Source organism: Pyrgilauda ruficollis, unplaced genomic scaffold (genome assembly GCF_017590135.1).
Source record: "Pyrgilauda ruficollis isolate IOZ18807 unplaced genomic scaffold, ASM1759013v1 scaffold5, whole genome shotgun sequence".
In the NCBI taxonomy this organism is placed as follows: Eukaryota; Metazoa; Chordata; class Aves; order Passeriformes; family Passeridae; genus Pyrgilauda; species Pyrgilauda ruficollis.
In genome coordinates this window covers 8697093-8713130 of record NW_024526599.1, presented here as the reverse complement: position 1 = coordinate 8713130, position 16038 = coordinate 8697093, and the positions used below count along the sequence as shown (strand labels likewise).

Sequence of the window (16038 nt, the reverse complement as noted above, 5' to 3'; positions counted from 1 at the left end):
GTTTAAGCAAGTGGCTCCCAGTCGTGCATAATTTTGCAGCAGTGGGAGCGGAGGCATAAGGCAGCAGGGTGAGAACAAATGAGTAGAACGATGTTCACAGGGAAAAGCTGAAGCTCTGAAAGCTCCTTCTGTTTTTAGGCTAATGCTTCAGTCAAATAAAGCAAAGTACAGCTGCAGCTGCAGGATGGGAGTGGAAGTTGACAAAGCAGAGGATAATGGCCATCTTTGAAATCTGATTAAAGAGGCTGCTTCCACCATGGAGAGTTCAGGCAGGCAGTGCAGATGGAGTCAGCAAGGCTTAAGTACCAGTCCCTGCTAAAAACTGAACAAGACAGGGATTTCAGCTTCTGTTCACCTGCCATAATCAAATATATTGTTTTTACTTCTTTTTAGAGGGAAGAGGAAAAATACTGAATTTCAACAGGGATACAGATAAAGAAGTAAAATCTCCTACAAAACACATACAGAAAAGGAATGTGAACTACTTCCACACCTCAAGTAATATTTGAGTCATTCTGCATGTCATTAACACCTTACTTTTTGTTAGAAGCCTGATCTCATCTGCACTTTCACTGGATTGTCTGTTTTGACAGTTATACCAGATTGCATGTGAAGCAGCACTAAAATTCAGGTGTGTTCTTGAGTAAGCAAAACACCGTAAAGTCGTGTAAGGGACTTGTCGAGCAGTCGAAGTGGCATTTGAAGTCTGAAGAGCAGCTGACATGACAGTACAGAGTGGAAGATCTTTTAAGGGTTTAAACCCTTCTGAAATACTTCACTGTTATTTCCTGTGCAACAGACAAACACTTATAGTAGATTCCAAAATATTATACTACTGCTTCTGTGACTAGTGCAACTCAAGCAGTAGATTTTGAGATTCTAGCTTGTGAACAAGCTGCAGCCTGAGAACTCAGTCATCCCAAAAGATGTTGCTACATGGAGCAGATATGTATCCAAGTCCTTCAAAACAAAAACCAGCAGAATTTACGTGTTCTCTGTTTCCATATCGCACTGTTGCCTCTGTAAGCAGTTTAACAGATGGCACTGCTGCATATCATCCTAACAAATAATGCTTCTTCATTAAAGAGATGAAGAGTAAGACCCTGTATCCTACAGGGTTTTATCACAGCTTTGTGTTTAAGAGCATATGAAAAGTATGATACACGCATCAAACCAAACCACGTTTATTTCATCAGTCACAAGTGCAAATATAGCAACAAGTCAGATCAGCAAATTACAACACAGAGAAGAATGTAATGTAAATGCTAAGTACACTGACAGACCAACTTCAAGAGAGCAGCAAAACCCAGTGTCTTCAAATAAAAATTTCTATTCTTTTTACCTGTAATCTAAAGTAACATAATAAATCTAGATCAGGAATGTCTCTGATAATTCATGTTTAGCCAGGTATTCTGTTATTAGCAGTTCACATTATCCAGTGTGCAAAAGACCTGTCCAAGCTTCCTAGTAACAGACATTTTGGTTTTAAGCAACTTTTACCCAATATTTAAATAATGCAGTGCTGATGCTAGTTAATAACTTCTGCTATTTGATATTATAAATTTAAGAATATATATTTAAAAAAACTAAGACCAGCTTCAGTGTACGTACGTAATTCTACCCAGATCCAAAAATGGGCAACATTATAGATAAACCTGGTTTATTTCTTGTCAGAAAAAAAAAAAGATAGACACAAATCGTCTTCGTTTTTTTCCATCATCTTTAAATCTGTAGTTAAAATATATGCAGTACTTATGTATAAAATAGAAAACATTCCCATTAGAAAGATACTGCAGTTCAATTAGCTGTTTTTCCCTACCTCTTAGTAGCCAGGGAACAAGATTTATGCTAAACACCCAATCACTATTTTGCTTTACAGAAAAGCAAAAATTGACTTTTACACTGGAAATTTAGTTAGCCTTCTTATTCGTTATGCATTGTTTCTTCTTCTCTTTCTCTTGATAGGCAATGAATTGAGAGTCTGTACCAAAGAGTCTGTCCCACCATGTGAAGGTCGAGGCGTAGTTGCCAATAAAGTTCATGTGATGGAAATCATGGAAACGGGCCCCAGCATAGAAAGGCACCAAATGAAGAGGGTTCAGCGGGACATCGTAGCCACTGCAGGGCAGGAGAAAAGAGAAAAGCACCTAGGTAAGGATTTTTCTGATACATAAACTACAAAATATAGACATTAACTTGTCGTTTCTAGGAAAGAAATATATTTTATTGTATTCTAAGGTCCTAAGGTAATCACTATGATACTGGCTTAACATGAAGACAAGTTCCCCCCACTCCTAGCCAAATGACTGTAAATTATCTCACAATGGCTTTGGCACTTGCTTTTCAGCTCAGTTTACTAGGCAATGCAAAAAAAAAATTTAAGCAAGTAACTTAAAAAAATCAGTGTGGCTGCCTTCCTGCTGGCTTAGCAGTTTTAACTTCGAGTGACTCTAGGAAGGAGGAACAAGAAGTAACATTAAGTATAAGCTATGGCCATTAGCACAGCAGCTCATCAGAGTGCATCTCAAATCAACAATCCTTGTATGCCTACTCTTATTTTCAGCTTACTGCAAATAAAATATCCAAATATATGATTAAAGTAAGATTAAAAGCAGAACAGTGTGCTCTAGAGGGATTCCAACTCCTTTGCTCGGTAGTACTGGGAAGCCTCTTACCACCACCTAGTGGGGAGAGTGCAAGGCAATTCATTATAAACCCCCCCATGTGGAGAACAAGCTAAAATTATAATAGGAAATTTGTATTTTTTATCAATGAGTTTATGGTATGTCACAACATATACTTTGGGAAGTCTACAAGCAAAACATGACTAAACCTGGAATGCTTTATACCATGAATTTACTGGTAGCTTATGTTCCATTGAAACACCTGATACTCAACTTGCAATAAGACACTATGTGCATCATAATATATTTAGAAATACAAGGTCAAGTGTTAATACTATCATTTAAAAAATAAACTATTAGCGTCCCCTGCCTCTTGAACACAGGAAAGAAAATCTCATTCATGTGTAGATGAACTAAACTAAGCCTACTGGGATGTGCCCTAAGATTTTGGAGCCAATTTGTCAGTTCTACTACAGCAACATGAAGTCTCGTCCTTTTTATTCACAATAAATAAACAAACAAATAAAGAAAAGAAATGTATGCATTTGTTTTAAAGAGTCGGTGGTCACAGAGCATAAAGTTTCTCTTGAGCAAGAAAACAGTCTCACAAAATATTAAACAGAAAGAACTCTTGGCTGGAATATCACCTTTTCTAATTGATTTTTGGTGTTCCAATATGCATAAGATCACTTGCACACCAAACAGCAATAACTAGACATCATAATCAGGTGCCTAGCTTCTCTAACCCTCCTTGAGATGCTCTAGCTGACAGTCCACACTCCTTTAATCAGCAAGACCTGCTGCTAACACTACCTCCAAACAGAGAAGAGTGGTAACTCCCCAGGTTGTCTCATCCTTTGCAAGACACAAAAACACATTTTAATGCAAAATAAAAAGTACATCTCAGTGACAGAGACAGGTGAGTTTGATGTAGGGACAAGAGAAAAAAACAATTATTAAGAAGCAACGAGCAACTCTCTCACCTGTGTACATCAATGGTTTCCATCAAGCGACAGATCACCCATGCCCACAGAAGAACCACATGGTTACAGAAAACAACAATTCCAATAAAAAAGCCAGCTCCAAGGATGAGTGTTTCCAGAGGATGTGCATATTCTGCTTGCATTCCAAATGGAGACTAGAAAGAGATAACAGACAGGGAACAGTCACCATTTTCAGTTTTATGTACTCCCAAATCGTCAGCACCATTTTGCAATACTCTCCCTTTCCCACTACCCCACAAGACTACAACAGGACAAACGGAACAATGCTGTGGGCAAAGGGAATGGTGTGATTGAGCAAGGGCCATAACACACATATTTAGCTCCTCTTTGGAAAAACAGTATTCCAAGGTCATGAGTATTACCACTCTATTAGTGATTCCAAACACTTCACTACTAGTTGAAAAATTGAAAACTTTTGTTTAGGCTTACCATCACCCCAGGTCAAAGCGTTATTTCAGGAATATTAAAAGTGTTTGGCAAGCTCCTATATCAGCTTTGCTATACATCCAGTCTTGGAAGCAGAAGAAAGAAGGAAGCCAAAATATTCTCAGAAGCAGGACTCACTTAGAAATTTATTATCAAAATAAAAATGAAAAATCTCTCATCTTTGACCACTTTTTAAAACAAATATGTACCCCTCAAATGTGATTTTGAGATTGATACAAAACATATACATATACACACACACCCCAGTCATTCCTACATTTGGTTTAGCAAAAAAAAACATTCTAAAGAGTTTTCAATCACAGAACACAATATACAGAGAACAGCTTAAAAAATTTTAACCTAAGGCAGAAGGTTATAAATAAGATCATCAGAAAAAAAAATTAAGTCCATTTTGTCTTAAGGAATACTTTAAAAACATCTCTTTTTACTGTCAGGAAAAGTTTTTCATGAAACAGCCATTAGGCTACAGATCACTTCTGTGAGAACTGCCAACCACTCTCGAGAATAATGGCCAAAAGCTGCTCCAGCTAGAGACCTGAGGGGCTGCCAAGAGCAAGAGGAAGAGAGCAGCTGCTGCTGCAGATGTCTGTACATATGCATGCAGCAATGCATACCAAGCTCCTCTATTGCTGGCAGCATGCATAAGGCATCCGTGACCCAGCAGCTTGCAGTTTCCTTTTGGCACAGCCCAGGTTACACAGAGCAGCACAGAAACACACAGCACTGACTCCTGGCCTCCACAGGCAGTGCCTCCTAAGCACAGCAGTACATTTACAAAGTGCAAGCACCGCTGGATCCTACCTGGCTCCAGCCAAGCCTGGTTCATTGCCTGGTGCTCAATGCCAGCTCCAACACCACTACACACAGAACCACCCAAAATGCATGCTCTTGATAGATTTGTGTACTTGAATTGCACAATGGGCCATACTAATTCCAGAGGCCCTCATCCAGAGCTGTAACCCCTTCCTTGGATCAAGTACATGATGCACACACCGGGGTTGTGCAAGAGCTGCCTGTCTGATCATGTTCTGGGGATTCATATGATCTGGGTAACAGCCCATGTGGTGGGGAACTGATGAACAACCAGATCCAGACATCTACTGTTTCCCTTCCCCTAGCAATGAGCCCTGCATGTGCATTTTTAGAAGTCCACTTCACCTTGCTCATAAATACGATCAAACTTTAGCAAGAGTGTGATCTCTCATTTCACTGAAATGAAATCAAATTACAGGAGGCGTTCTCAGAAACAAAATGGATGACTGCTCCTGACAAAGTGCCCAAGAAAAGACATCTAACCACACTGTCAAAGGAATGCAAAATTCTTAGGTCTTTCAAATAAGATGTTTAAGTAAGTTCTATGAAACACATACTAAAAGCTATTATTAAAGAAAAAAATCAAGTAATACATACAACAAACTCATGGTGAACCTTATGGATATACTTGTATATTCTCTTGTGATGCAGCAATCTATGCAGAAAATAGTGCCAGGCATCCTCAATCACTGCACATCCAAAACACTGGGCAACCAGAACATACCTTTAAAAAGCAGAAGATCTATTAGTTATAGAAAATACTGTTCTGTTATAGAGTATAACAGAATAGAGTATATAGAGTTATAGAAAATACATCTGTTCCTGAAATAACGGTCAGAAGTGTTTATACCTATTACTGACTGAATAACAGTGCACTACTTTTTGAACATAAAAAATACTGATTACCAGGTAAAAAGCTGTGGTGCTTATCAGCTCATCTGTTGATATGCTGAAGTGAGTTAGCACAGGTTTACTCACTTCAGTTAGTGTTAACTCACAGTCAGTGTAACAAGCTGTCACGTCAATATTACAAATACAGTCTGCAGAGAACAACCACAGACTGTGTGAGACCTTGACAGAAAACCTAGAGCTGCATCAGCCATCGGCACCAGAGAGCAAACAGCTCTCCAAGAAAGAAGACCTTCTGTGATGAAAAACTACTGTTGCTGGGGTGGGGTGGGGGAGAAGGGGGCGCTTAGAGCTAATCCAGCTTTGTTCAAAAGCCCATCAGCTCAGTGCAAGAAAAGAACACTGTGAAGGTGGTACATTCTCCTTTGAGGAACACTCTACTGCTAAGAAATAAAACAAGGTGGAAGGTAGAGATACTTTGGAGAAATTTAAAAAATTAGATAAATAAAACCACCAGAAAGTCTAACATTTAATCCACCCAGCCAGGAATCTTGCTTTGCTTCCATAAACTCCCTCCTAATCCCCCTTCTCTCCCAAAGATTAGAACAGCTTGAGGACATTAAAAAAAATTTAGAAAATTCTAATTAGCTCTTATAGCAGCTAAGCAGCAAATGAAGGATGATTAACAAACACAGTTTACATTGCCAAATAAATTATTTCCTATTAGAGTCGACAACACTAATTGTTAAATATTCTGCCTCCAGCTGCATGTAACTCAGCATCACCATATCAGAAAAATCTACATACCATCTCGGCATCTCTTCCCACCCATACGGGATGCTAAAATACTCTGTGAAGTAATAGGTACCACAAATCAGGGGAAGCTGAATGAAGAAGTGATTGAAGAGGAGGGTTTTGAAACACTTCCACTGTTTTTCCCATGTTTCTGGTTTATCCTAAAATGAAGCAAAAAGAATTCATTGTGTTATATGTTTCTGTTGTACACAAGTAAAGTGCTCCAAAAATTCATTTGGAGTCAGTTTAATTTCACCTTGGAAGACAAATGCCTTCCAGTAATACATTTTAACTCAGGCAACACAAATAACATGGGACTGGATTCAGTTTTATCAAAATCTTATTTTTCTAGGCTAGTGTTTTAAGATAAGCTGTCTTGTCAGACACCTCCAAAATATTTTTGTTTTTTTCAGTGTTTACAGTTAGCAGTAACATTTCATACTCAACAGTTTAACACAATCCAAGTTTTCTTTCCTTCTTCACACCACAGAATGCATTTCATTGCTAAAATAATAAAGAGAGGTTGAAGAGACAAGCTTTTGAAGAAATAATTGTCTTGAAAACATTCAGTTTTTGCAGGGAGACATTCTATCAATTACTGCAATAACTTCAGAAGGTGGTGTTATTAATTTCTAATTCAAATGACAATGAATTAGGGGAAGCCAATTATCTTTAGATACTGGATGTGCCTTTGCCTCCAATTAGGAGTGGGCAATCCATCCCAGGCTTTCTTCATTGTCAAAAACTTTCCAAATCCTTTCAAGAGGATGTGGATAGAGGTACTTTGAAGAAGAGCACTGCTATTAAAAAAAGCACACCATGTAATTATTTCATACTACTAAGACACACCTCTAGCACCAGATGCCAGAATCCTATTCACCTTCCCTTGCTGATATAAGCAACTATGGATGTAAAACTTTACTAACAATAAGACTGACATGCCCTTTCCTCTTTATAACACCATGGGGGAAAGCATAACTCTTCTTCAGGAGAAAAAAAAACTACTTTTCTTCCCTAAAATCCACTTCTCTTTCTCTCCTCGTACACAGAGTAAATTTACTTTGTTGTTTTCAGGATGTCCAAGTGACAGATGAAATGGAACCATATACATTGATGATACTGTGATGATAAACAGGATAATGTGATTGCCTGGTATGTTCAAAGACAAGTCAGTGTATACTTCATAACTTTCTCTTACCTGTTGAATTTTATACTTTTGCATGTATGGTATAAACTGAAAGATAAATCCTGGTACACAGAGCAAAAAGTATGAAACTTCATGAACTATAAGTGATCCCCAAGTTGCAATCTGGAACTTTGTGTAGTTATCCAGCATGTAATTCCAGGCATTTTTAAATGGTTGCTGCAGGGGATTGTCAGGTAAGAAGGAGTCTATATATTCCACTGCCAGATAAGCAGAGTTCAAGATATTAACGCTGTCATTCATGGCCATGGTTCAATCATAAAACATCACAATTACAGTTCTTCTGTAGTTGTCTGTAAGTAACCTGCAAATTTTGAGAAAAATTCAATAAACAGAAGTTAATATTCAGAGAAAAAAAAATCACATGATAGAGTCGTTACCTAGTTTGAAATTAAAAGCTGAGAAAGGACAGGAAAGACAGATTCTCTTCATACAGAACAGCCTAAAAGAACAAAACTTTAGATTGGTTTGAGAGGCAAACCAATTTGAGAGGCAATCAGCTCCTAGGTTTGAGATTATGTCAAGGGAGCAGAAGGATAAAGAAGAATTAATTACTACCCAAATTTATTTCAAGGCTTTTGCAGGATAATTATATTCTGTATTAAAATAGCAACGGGAAAGTTCAAAAAATATTTAAGAGATTAATTAACTGTGATCTCTTGATTATCCAGTCCCATTTTTCTCATGGCTGTGAACCAAAATCCCTGCAAATTACATCAACACTGCAGCTGCTTGAGGCATTCCACCTTTCCCTCAGTAATGGACTTTTCCTCACAGCTCCTAAAACCACAGAGGCTGCATTTCTGCAGGTGCCCTGAACTCATGCCATTTCCACAGACTAGGCTCCTTGCTGGTTTGGCCAGGAAGGGACTTTTAAACATCATTTACAATCCAACCCTCTTGGGATGGGCAGGGACATTTTTCAGGACATCAAGTGGCTCAAAGCACCATCCCACCTGGACTTCAAACACTTCCAGGGACAGGGCATACAGAACTTTTCTGCTCATCCTTTTCCAGTGTCTCAGCACTCTCACTGTAAAAAACATCATTCTTATGCCAAATCTAAACCTATCCGTTTTTAGTTTAAGAACACTGCCCTGTACTTTGTCACTACAAGCCTCAGCAAAAAGCCCCGTTTATGTACCACAGTAGGGTGTCCCTTGAACCTTCTCTTCTCCAGCCTGCACAACCCCAGCTCTTCCAGCCTGTCCCCACTGATGATGTGCCCTCTGACCATTCCCAGTGCCCTCCTCTGGACCCCTTTAACAGGTCCATCTTCCACTCTCACACAGGCTTGCAACTCACAGGCCAGAGGACAGGGTCCATCCTCAGCTGGCACACTTAGGCCGAATCTGACACAAATCACGTACCCGCAGGCTGGAAAAGAGCTCCGAGACCCTGTGCCCATGACCCACCTATAACCCATACCCCATAACCCACCACCACCCTATCAACCGGACCACGGCACCAAGGGCCACATCCTTAAAGCCCTGCGGGAAGGGTGACTCCATCACCTCCCCGGACAGCCCATTCCAATGTGTAATTAACTCTCACATATTAAGCACCACACCAAACCAGTATCCAAAACCTCAGTTATGGTTTTTCTCCCTTAGCAACAGCACCGCGATGCTGCCGCTTCTTACCGACAGCAAAAGCAGCGCCGCAGACGCCAAGGCACCGCACAGCCCGAGCTCCTGGGCGGACGGAAGCGCAAGGCAACTAAACCATCGGCACCACCCACGAACACGCCGCCGGGAAGCCGCGGAGCCAGCGGCCGGGCTGCACCGGGGCTCTTCCGTCCCGCCCGGCCCCGCCAGGCGGCGGACACATACCGGCACACGCCACCCACGGATGGGGAACGCCGAGGAGAGATGCGCTCCCTCGGGGAGCCCGCACCCCGGCACCCACACCCGGCACCCACAGCCCCGGACACCCTCGCCCCTCACCTGGCGGCGGCAGCGGCGCGCCCCGCCCGGCGCTGCCCCATTGGCCGGCGGGAGGCAGCGGCGCAGGGTCAGGCGGGCGGGGGGCGGGGCCGCGGCGGCGGCTCCCGCGCTGCCATTGGCTGGAGGGGTGGAGTGAGGATAGTGAGACCCCGGCCCGCGGCCAATGGGAAGGGAGGACAGCAGGTGACGCGCACGACGCCATGGGGCGGGGCCCGGCCGGGCGCGGCAGCGGCTCCGGGAGCGGCTCGGTGGCGGGGCCGGGAGCGCCGCTCGCCGCCTCCCGCCGCTGCTCGCCAGTGCCTGCGGGGGGACGCGGTGTCAGCCCTGCGGGTGCCTGCGCCCGCTCCCTGCTCCCGCGTTAACGAAAAGGTGGAAGTGCACAGGCGGCGGTGTCGCCATGTCAGCAGCGGCCCCCAGCCGCAGTCCCGTTGGTGTCACGCGGGTGAAGGGTGCGATTCAGATAGAAGGTTCCCGTTCCCGTTCCCAGCCCTGCCTCGCCCCACCGCGCGTCACATGGACTCGGGCACCTACGTGACTCCGGCCCTGTCACCAGTGTCACAGCTCGGACGCTTTCGCGGGAAGCCAGCGGTGGCCATTCCTGCACTCAGGACACCGCAGCTTTCAGGAACAGCTGCGGCAAACAGCGATGTTCACTGACCGCCTCCTAACCCCCAGCAATTCTCAGTTCGTTGGCATGCAGACCTGTACAACACCAGCTTCGCCCGCTCCTTCCCCCCAGCCCCACGGCCCCCGTTTATTCACTGATTATCTGGTTTGAGACTTGCATTGAGAAACACAAGTTTTAAGCGACCTGTTGGCATTAGGAAACAATGTACAAACTTTTATTTGAAGAAAATGTCTCAAATATGACAGTAACTTTGGTCATGTTAAAAGGAGGCCATCCAAGAACAAATAAAAATGTGCTGCTGTATAAGCATGGCCATATACAGTGTATTCAGATATTGGCTAATAGAAGCTGAGATTACACACATAAATAGGCCTTTGTACCATGCAAGTTCAACGCAATTGCATACATTCACTATAAATTTTCAGTTATTTTCATGCCAAATCACCTTTTGGATAAAAAGGTAAAAAAGAATTAACATCTAAACGTGACCAAAATTGAACAGGAAAAAAAAAAAAAAAACCCTGTAAGTACAGACAACATTTTTATTAAAAAGATACTGAAATTACACCTGCTCAAGAAGTGTTAAACCATCTCTGATCTCCTTCAGCGGGAATTAGTGTTAAGCATTGTTACATATCAAAAAATACATCTCTGTTTTACAACATAGTACTGACATATTCAAAGTACTGTGCCAAATTATAAATAGTAAAATCAGGTTTTGAAGAGTTTCAGTAGAGAGCAACTTATGCTCACACAAACATATGCACGTAGTATAGTTACGTAACAAAAGTTTTATAAAAGGAAACAAATGTACCCCATGCCAGTTTGAATTACTGAGGTGGGATTCAGTACCTACAATGAAGACTGACAGTTCATTTCCTTAAATATATTTATTAGTCTCTGGAAAAAATAAGACAAAAATTTACTTTCACCAGAATACACACCATTCTTCACTCACAATCCGTTTCTCAGTCATGACTGACAGAAGCTGGTCCTTATGAAAGTGTTGGGTTTTCTCTGAAGACCTTGCAATAAAAAAAATGGTCCACCAGACTTCAAAAGTTCAATCAGCTTCTGCTCAACTGCAGAATAATCCTACAAATTGCTTCTACCTAGAGTAATCTTCATCATCTGTCATCTGCAATTGTAGACAGTCACATCTTCCACTGTGACTCAAGGTGCAGCTACAAGTAGAGAAGTGCTTAGATACTCAGTCACTTCAAATACACTTGTTGAAGACTGCTTCTAGTGCATAATCAAGTTGAAAATCGCTTTACTGATCATAATGGTTTGTCAATAACTGTAACACCTAGAGGGAGGAGGAGAAAAAGGGATAAATCTTTAGGCAGTATTGTTTTTAAAATTAAAAAAAGATACATTGCAAATAGCATTTAAGTATGCACCAGCAACAATGTACATATTTTCCCCTAATTTCTCTTTGACACAAAGCTGTCTGAATCAGTGCCAAGTTCTGAAAGTTTCTGTGACTAATCAAGTTAAATTTTGCTATCAGTGAAATATATTCTTAACATTCACTTAAATAACTCATTTGAAAAACTGCAGTTATTGAAGGAAAAGATTCCTGAAACAGCTCATTTTCTAAATATCAAATCCCAAAGAACTTTGGAATTGGACCCCTTGGATTGAGACACATATTTCTTGTTAAAAAACTGGTCATACCAGAATCATCTTTCTGACTCACCACTTATGTGCTAAATCATTCTTGAGTACACTTTAATCCTTTTTTTTTTCCTTGTAGTGAGTAATTATTTGAAGTCATCATTCAAAATGTACATCAATTTCTTCCTACCCATTTTATTATCTTAGATTCTACCTTAGACAAGACTCTGTTTGGATGCTTTGTCAAATGTTTTACTTTAAAAAGTGTATTAAAAATATTTTTATGCCTTACCTGCATAACTCCTTCCTGTACTCATACAAGATGACACAACCGTCCATTTATCAGTTGTTGGATTATAATACTCCACCGTTGATAAATTACAGGAACCGTCATCTCCTCCAACTACATACAAGAGACCATTTACAGCACAAACACCTGAAAAAGGGCAGAAAACCACAATGAAAATTAGTAATTGACTGCCACAACCCCCCAAAATCATGTTTTTTTATGAAAGCAGCAGAAGTCCAGGTACATGCCATTGACAATTGACATTGGTACAATTTTAGTCATTGTTGCACATACCTGCATTCCTTCTGCACATGTTCATGTCTGCAACCTGCTTCCAGGTACTGGCAATGGGGTCAAACACTTCAACACTTTTTCTTACCAAAGGACCATCATGACCACCTACTGCATACAATAAATTGTTTAACACACCAACACCTGCAAACATATGAAAATACGCAGAATTAACCAGAGAATTATTTGAACGATACGAAGGAGAAACAACAAATATGTCAGCTAACATAAATCCTTCATTAAGTCAATGTTGGAAACTATTTCAGAAAACATTTGGGTCAGGATGCATTAAAGCAGAGAGACAGTAACTACAGCAAGACTCTGATAAAATGCCTTGCGTGCCCATCTACCATATCGCAGCATACAAAGACCAGAGCTGTTCTGCAACAGAAGATTTAGAAAATTTTGGACGAAAAATGACGTGCAGGAAAATGAGGCTTGTTGAAATTTAGGACTAATTAGAAGTGACAGTAAATGAGACAATGTGCTCAGCCAGCATAACAGAAATCTGACAAGATGATAAAGTGTAAGTGAACTTTTAGAAAGTAAAAGCTGCGCAGTACAGAGGATAAAAGCTGAATGGATAGACATTATACAATAGGGATGTTTCCACTGAAGTGTTGGAATACCTTGTAAACAGATGGAACATAATTAAACAGTTAGCAGTGAGTACCTTCTCTGGGATTTGAAGAACACCAAGCGTCTTTGAACCAAGCTTCAGTTATCAAAATATCCAAAAGGATATTAAAGGGTGTCCTTTAATCCTAAGGTCTCCTTTACTTTACAACAAAAGTTTATCAATCTGTGAGCTTGGAATGAAGGCGTGAGTAAAGCTAGATCTATCTGCTTGCTATTTGGGCTGCACATATTGAAAAGATGGAAATGGGGGAAGCAGAAAGAGAGGCCTGTTTATTTATTACTCCCTTTATAACGCATTAGAACCAAAACATAATAAATTTCAGAAACGTAGGGGTTTTTTTTGCATTAAAACTTCTGAGTGATGGACCATAAAGACAACTAAAAAAGCACTTCTATGAAAGTATACTGGGAAATCTAATAAATGCCACATTTAAGACTATGAAACTCAAAGCAGAGATACAGATTTGCAAATATAGCTCATAAAGTATTTCATGGAACCACTTAAAATCTTTTTAAAGGGAAACAACAAATATGAATGCAAAAAATCAGGTAAGTCCCTCAAAGAAAAAAAAAATATTGGAGGTAGAAAAAAAAAGGAGGAAAAAAAAGGAAAAAAAAAAGAACCCCGAGACCTTAAAAACGAGCTGAAATATCTTTAAAAACATATCACTAATTTTGTAATTAAGAGCCATTTCTATATGTGAAGACAAACGACTCCTGCTGAAATGACTAAATTTTCTTATTAAAGAGACTGATTTTAATAATTAAAGACAAGAGAAAGGAAACATGGAAGCTAATTGGTACTGTAAATCTGAAAAATAGCTTCTTGATAGGACACTTATAAATCATGCTATTTAGTGCTTTATCAGTGATACTCACTACTAGCATTTCCCCATATCCTTCCCAGTTAATTTAATTCCTCTTTTATTGCTATTATTTCTAGCTATCATGCCACAGTATAGTATGACAACTTTTCCTTCTCCCACTCTGATCACACTTCATTAGACAGGATAGTACAACATTCATCTTTTGTAGAATTAAATATTACAGAGCTAGGAGGAGGAGGGCTAATATTTTCAGTTTAAATATGGGATATGACATAAATCCCCCCACCCATGCCTTCAATAGTTACTGGCCTTCCTATTCAGTGTGTAGAGCTTTCCCTCTGCCCCATTGCCACCTTTTTCTTTCATAGCTCCTTATTTTTAAAAATGTCCTCCGTTCCTCCATGGTGCTTCATTTTCCCTTAATCCCACACCCAGTTTCCAGGTCCTACCTTATTTCTTGCTCCTTCCGTCTGTATCCTCTTGTTGCCGTCTTCTGAGTTCTCCTTTCTTTGTTATTTTTCTTTCCTGCCCATTTTTCAGGACCCTGTCTTATATCTCTCAGCCCTCCCAAATGGCCTATATCTGGATCTGAAGTTCCTCCTCCCAATATGTTGCTGGAAACAGATCTGTCCCCGTATTGATCAACTGAGAAGCAGTGGGTACTAAAGAAGAGTAACTGAGGGTTAACCTCTGAAAAGTTGCTTTTGAGTGAAGCTGAAGCAGTAGGAACAGAAGAGATGAGCTTAAGTTCTTTGAGATGACCAGACATCCAAAAGTTGAATACAGGAACAAAATTTTCTTTAGTGAGCCCCCGTAACACCACCAGGACTGATTGCCGGTTGAAACAGTTCTGGTGGGTTTGGCTATTTGGCCTCTACAGCCAAGCTCAATCAACAGTCACGATTTTCACATTCCCATCCTCTGCCATGCAAAAATATAATTTTTCATGTATTTAACAGAGTGGCACAGAATAATGTTGATTATTTTACTCAATTATATGAAACTGGAATAACTGTCTACATTTAGTTTTCCTCTCCATTTTTTTTAATCAGTGGACCAGTTTAAAGGCAGAAGAGAGTTAAATAAGCAAACACAGGGACAAGGGAAGAGAGGAGAGGGGCAGGAAGATCCCAGTAGTTAGTATATTTAAGGAACTAAATTTCAGAATTGTAGAAGAAATTCAACATTAAAAAAAAAATCTGAAAACATCTACTATATAAATAGGCTACATGCACAACAACAGTTTGCAAAAACAGAATATCAAAAAATAAACCCCAAATGCTGAAACAAAATGTGTGTGCAGGCAGACTGCAAAATGAAACTTTGTCACAATCCACCAACACTATTTGTCTTTAAAAGTATTCTTGTAACTTGCCCATTTTATATCAATATTTTCCTCAAAACTTGCCAATATTAGACAGGAATATTTTCCAGTACCCTTACTGCAACTCTGTCCAGTTTTTAATCCAGAATTTACTTCCAAGAAGCACAGACTGAGTTACTAGAAGTTTCACAAGGCAACTGTGTTTTCTTGAGGTTTAGTGTATCATATTTCCTTCATTAACATCAAAGTTTTAGTTTAGAAATACAATTGAAATGTGACTTCTAGTAATAAGAGTTATCAGCTTGCTGATCTTGTAAGGATATGATGGAAGTATCAAAGACTATCAATTTTAGTAATGAATTTAGTACTTTGATAGATTTCTTTTGAAATTATTTGAACTTAATTTATTACATAGGTAAAAACTGTTCAGAGTTAACAACGAATATTGGAAGGTAAGATGAGAAGTTAGGGTAATTATTAATCATATACTGAGCATACTAGAAGTCCATTCAGATTTATTTGTAGCAATATCTCTTCCCATTATGAAGCACATTATTGCAATCACCAGTAGATACTTGAAGGGTGTTGCTAAAAACCACCATTAAGTACTTGTCAAAAAAAGTGACTTAACTACTAAAAAATAAATGTAGAAAATAATATCATGGAATTTGACTTGAAAAAGTCCATGGGAACGCATCTAGAGAAATAAAACAACTTCTGCGAGTTGAAAAAACCTGA

General features: G+C 39.9%; 2 protein-coding genes across 8 annotated transcripts in view; both read right to left on the bottom strand.

Moving 5' to 3' along the window:
- Positions 1-1168: 1168 nt before the first annotated feature.
- MSMO1 (methylsterol monooxygenase 1) lies at positions 1169-9700 on the bottom strand. 2 transcript variants are annotated; one of them, XM_041480072.1, is made up of 6 exons: positions 9683-9700; positions 7731-8040; positions 6545-6693; positions 5486-5612; positions 3608-3762; positions 1169-2118 (listed from the first exon to the last, which is right to left on the bottom strand). In XM_041480072.1, the coding sequence occupies exons 2-6, from the start codon at positions 7983-7985 to the stop codon at positions 1911-1913; spliced, it is 894 nt and encodes a 297-aa protein (XP_041336006.1). In that variant the 5' UTR covers positions 7986-8040; positions 9683-9700; the 3' UTR covers positions 1169-1910. The 2 variants fall into 2 exon arrangements, with proteins under 2 accessions (XP_041336006.1, XP_041336005.1); XM_041480071.1 differs by lacking the exon at positions 9683-9700 and adding an exon at positions 9380-9502.
- A 796-nt stretch (positions 9701-10496) lies between these two features.
- KLHL2 (kelch like family member 2) overlaps positions 10497-16038 on the bottom strand; it is a 54200-nt gene continuing 48658 nt past the window's right edge. For 2 of the 6 annotated variants that reach the window (XM_041479873.1, XM_041479879.1), the window contains 3 exons: positions 12514-12654; positions 12223-12366; positions 10497-11619 (listed from right to left, as the gene is read on the bottom strand). In XM_041479873.1, coding sequence (XP_041335807.1) covers positions 11591-11619; positions 12223-12366; positions 12514-12654 — 314 coding nt within the window. In that variant the 3' untranslated portion in view covers positions 10497-11590. Of the gene's footprint in view, positions 11620-12222; positions 12367-12513; positions 16035-16038 lie in introns of those variants that run through there. The other 4 variants (XR_005956177.1, XM_041479874.1, XM_041479877.1 and 1 more) reach the window with 4 other exon arrangements.

Bases quoted from the DNA above. Each gene is read 5' to 3' on its own strand.
- MSMO1 (XM_041480072.1), bottom strand. From the start codon at position 7,985: ATGGCCATGAATGACAGCGTTAATATCTTGAACTCTGCTTATCTGGCA. The intron at 6,694-7,730 runs GTAAGAGAAAGT...GCTTCATTTTAG, and splicing joins AAAAGTATAAAATTCAACAG to GATAAACCAGAAACATGGGA. The intron at 3,763-5,485 runs GTATGTATTACT...ATCTCTTTCTAG, and splicing joins AGGTTCACCATGAGTTTGTT to TCTCCATTTGGAATGCAAGC.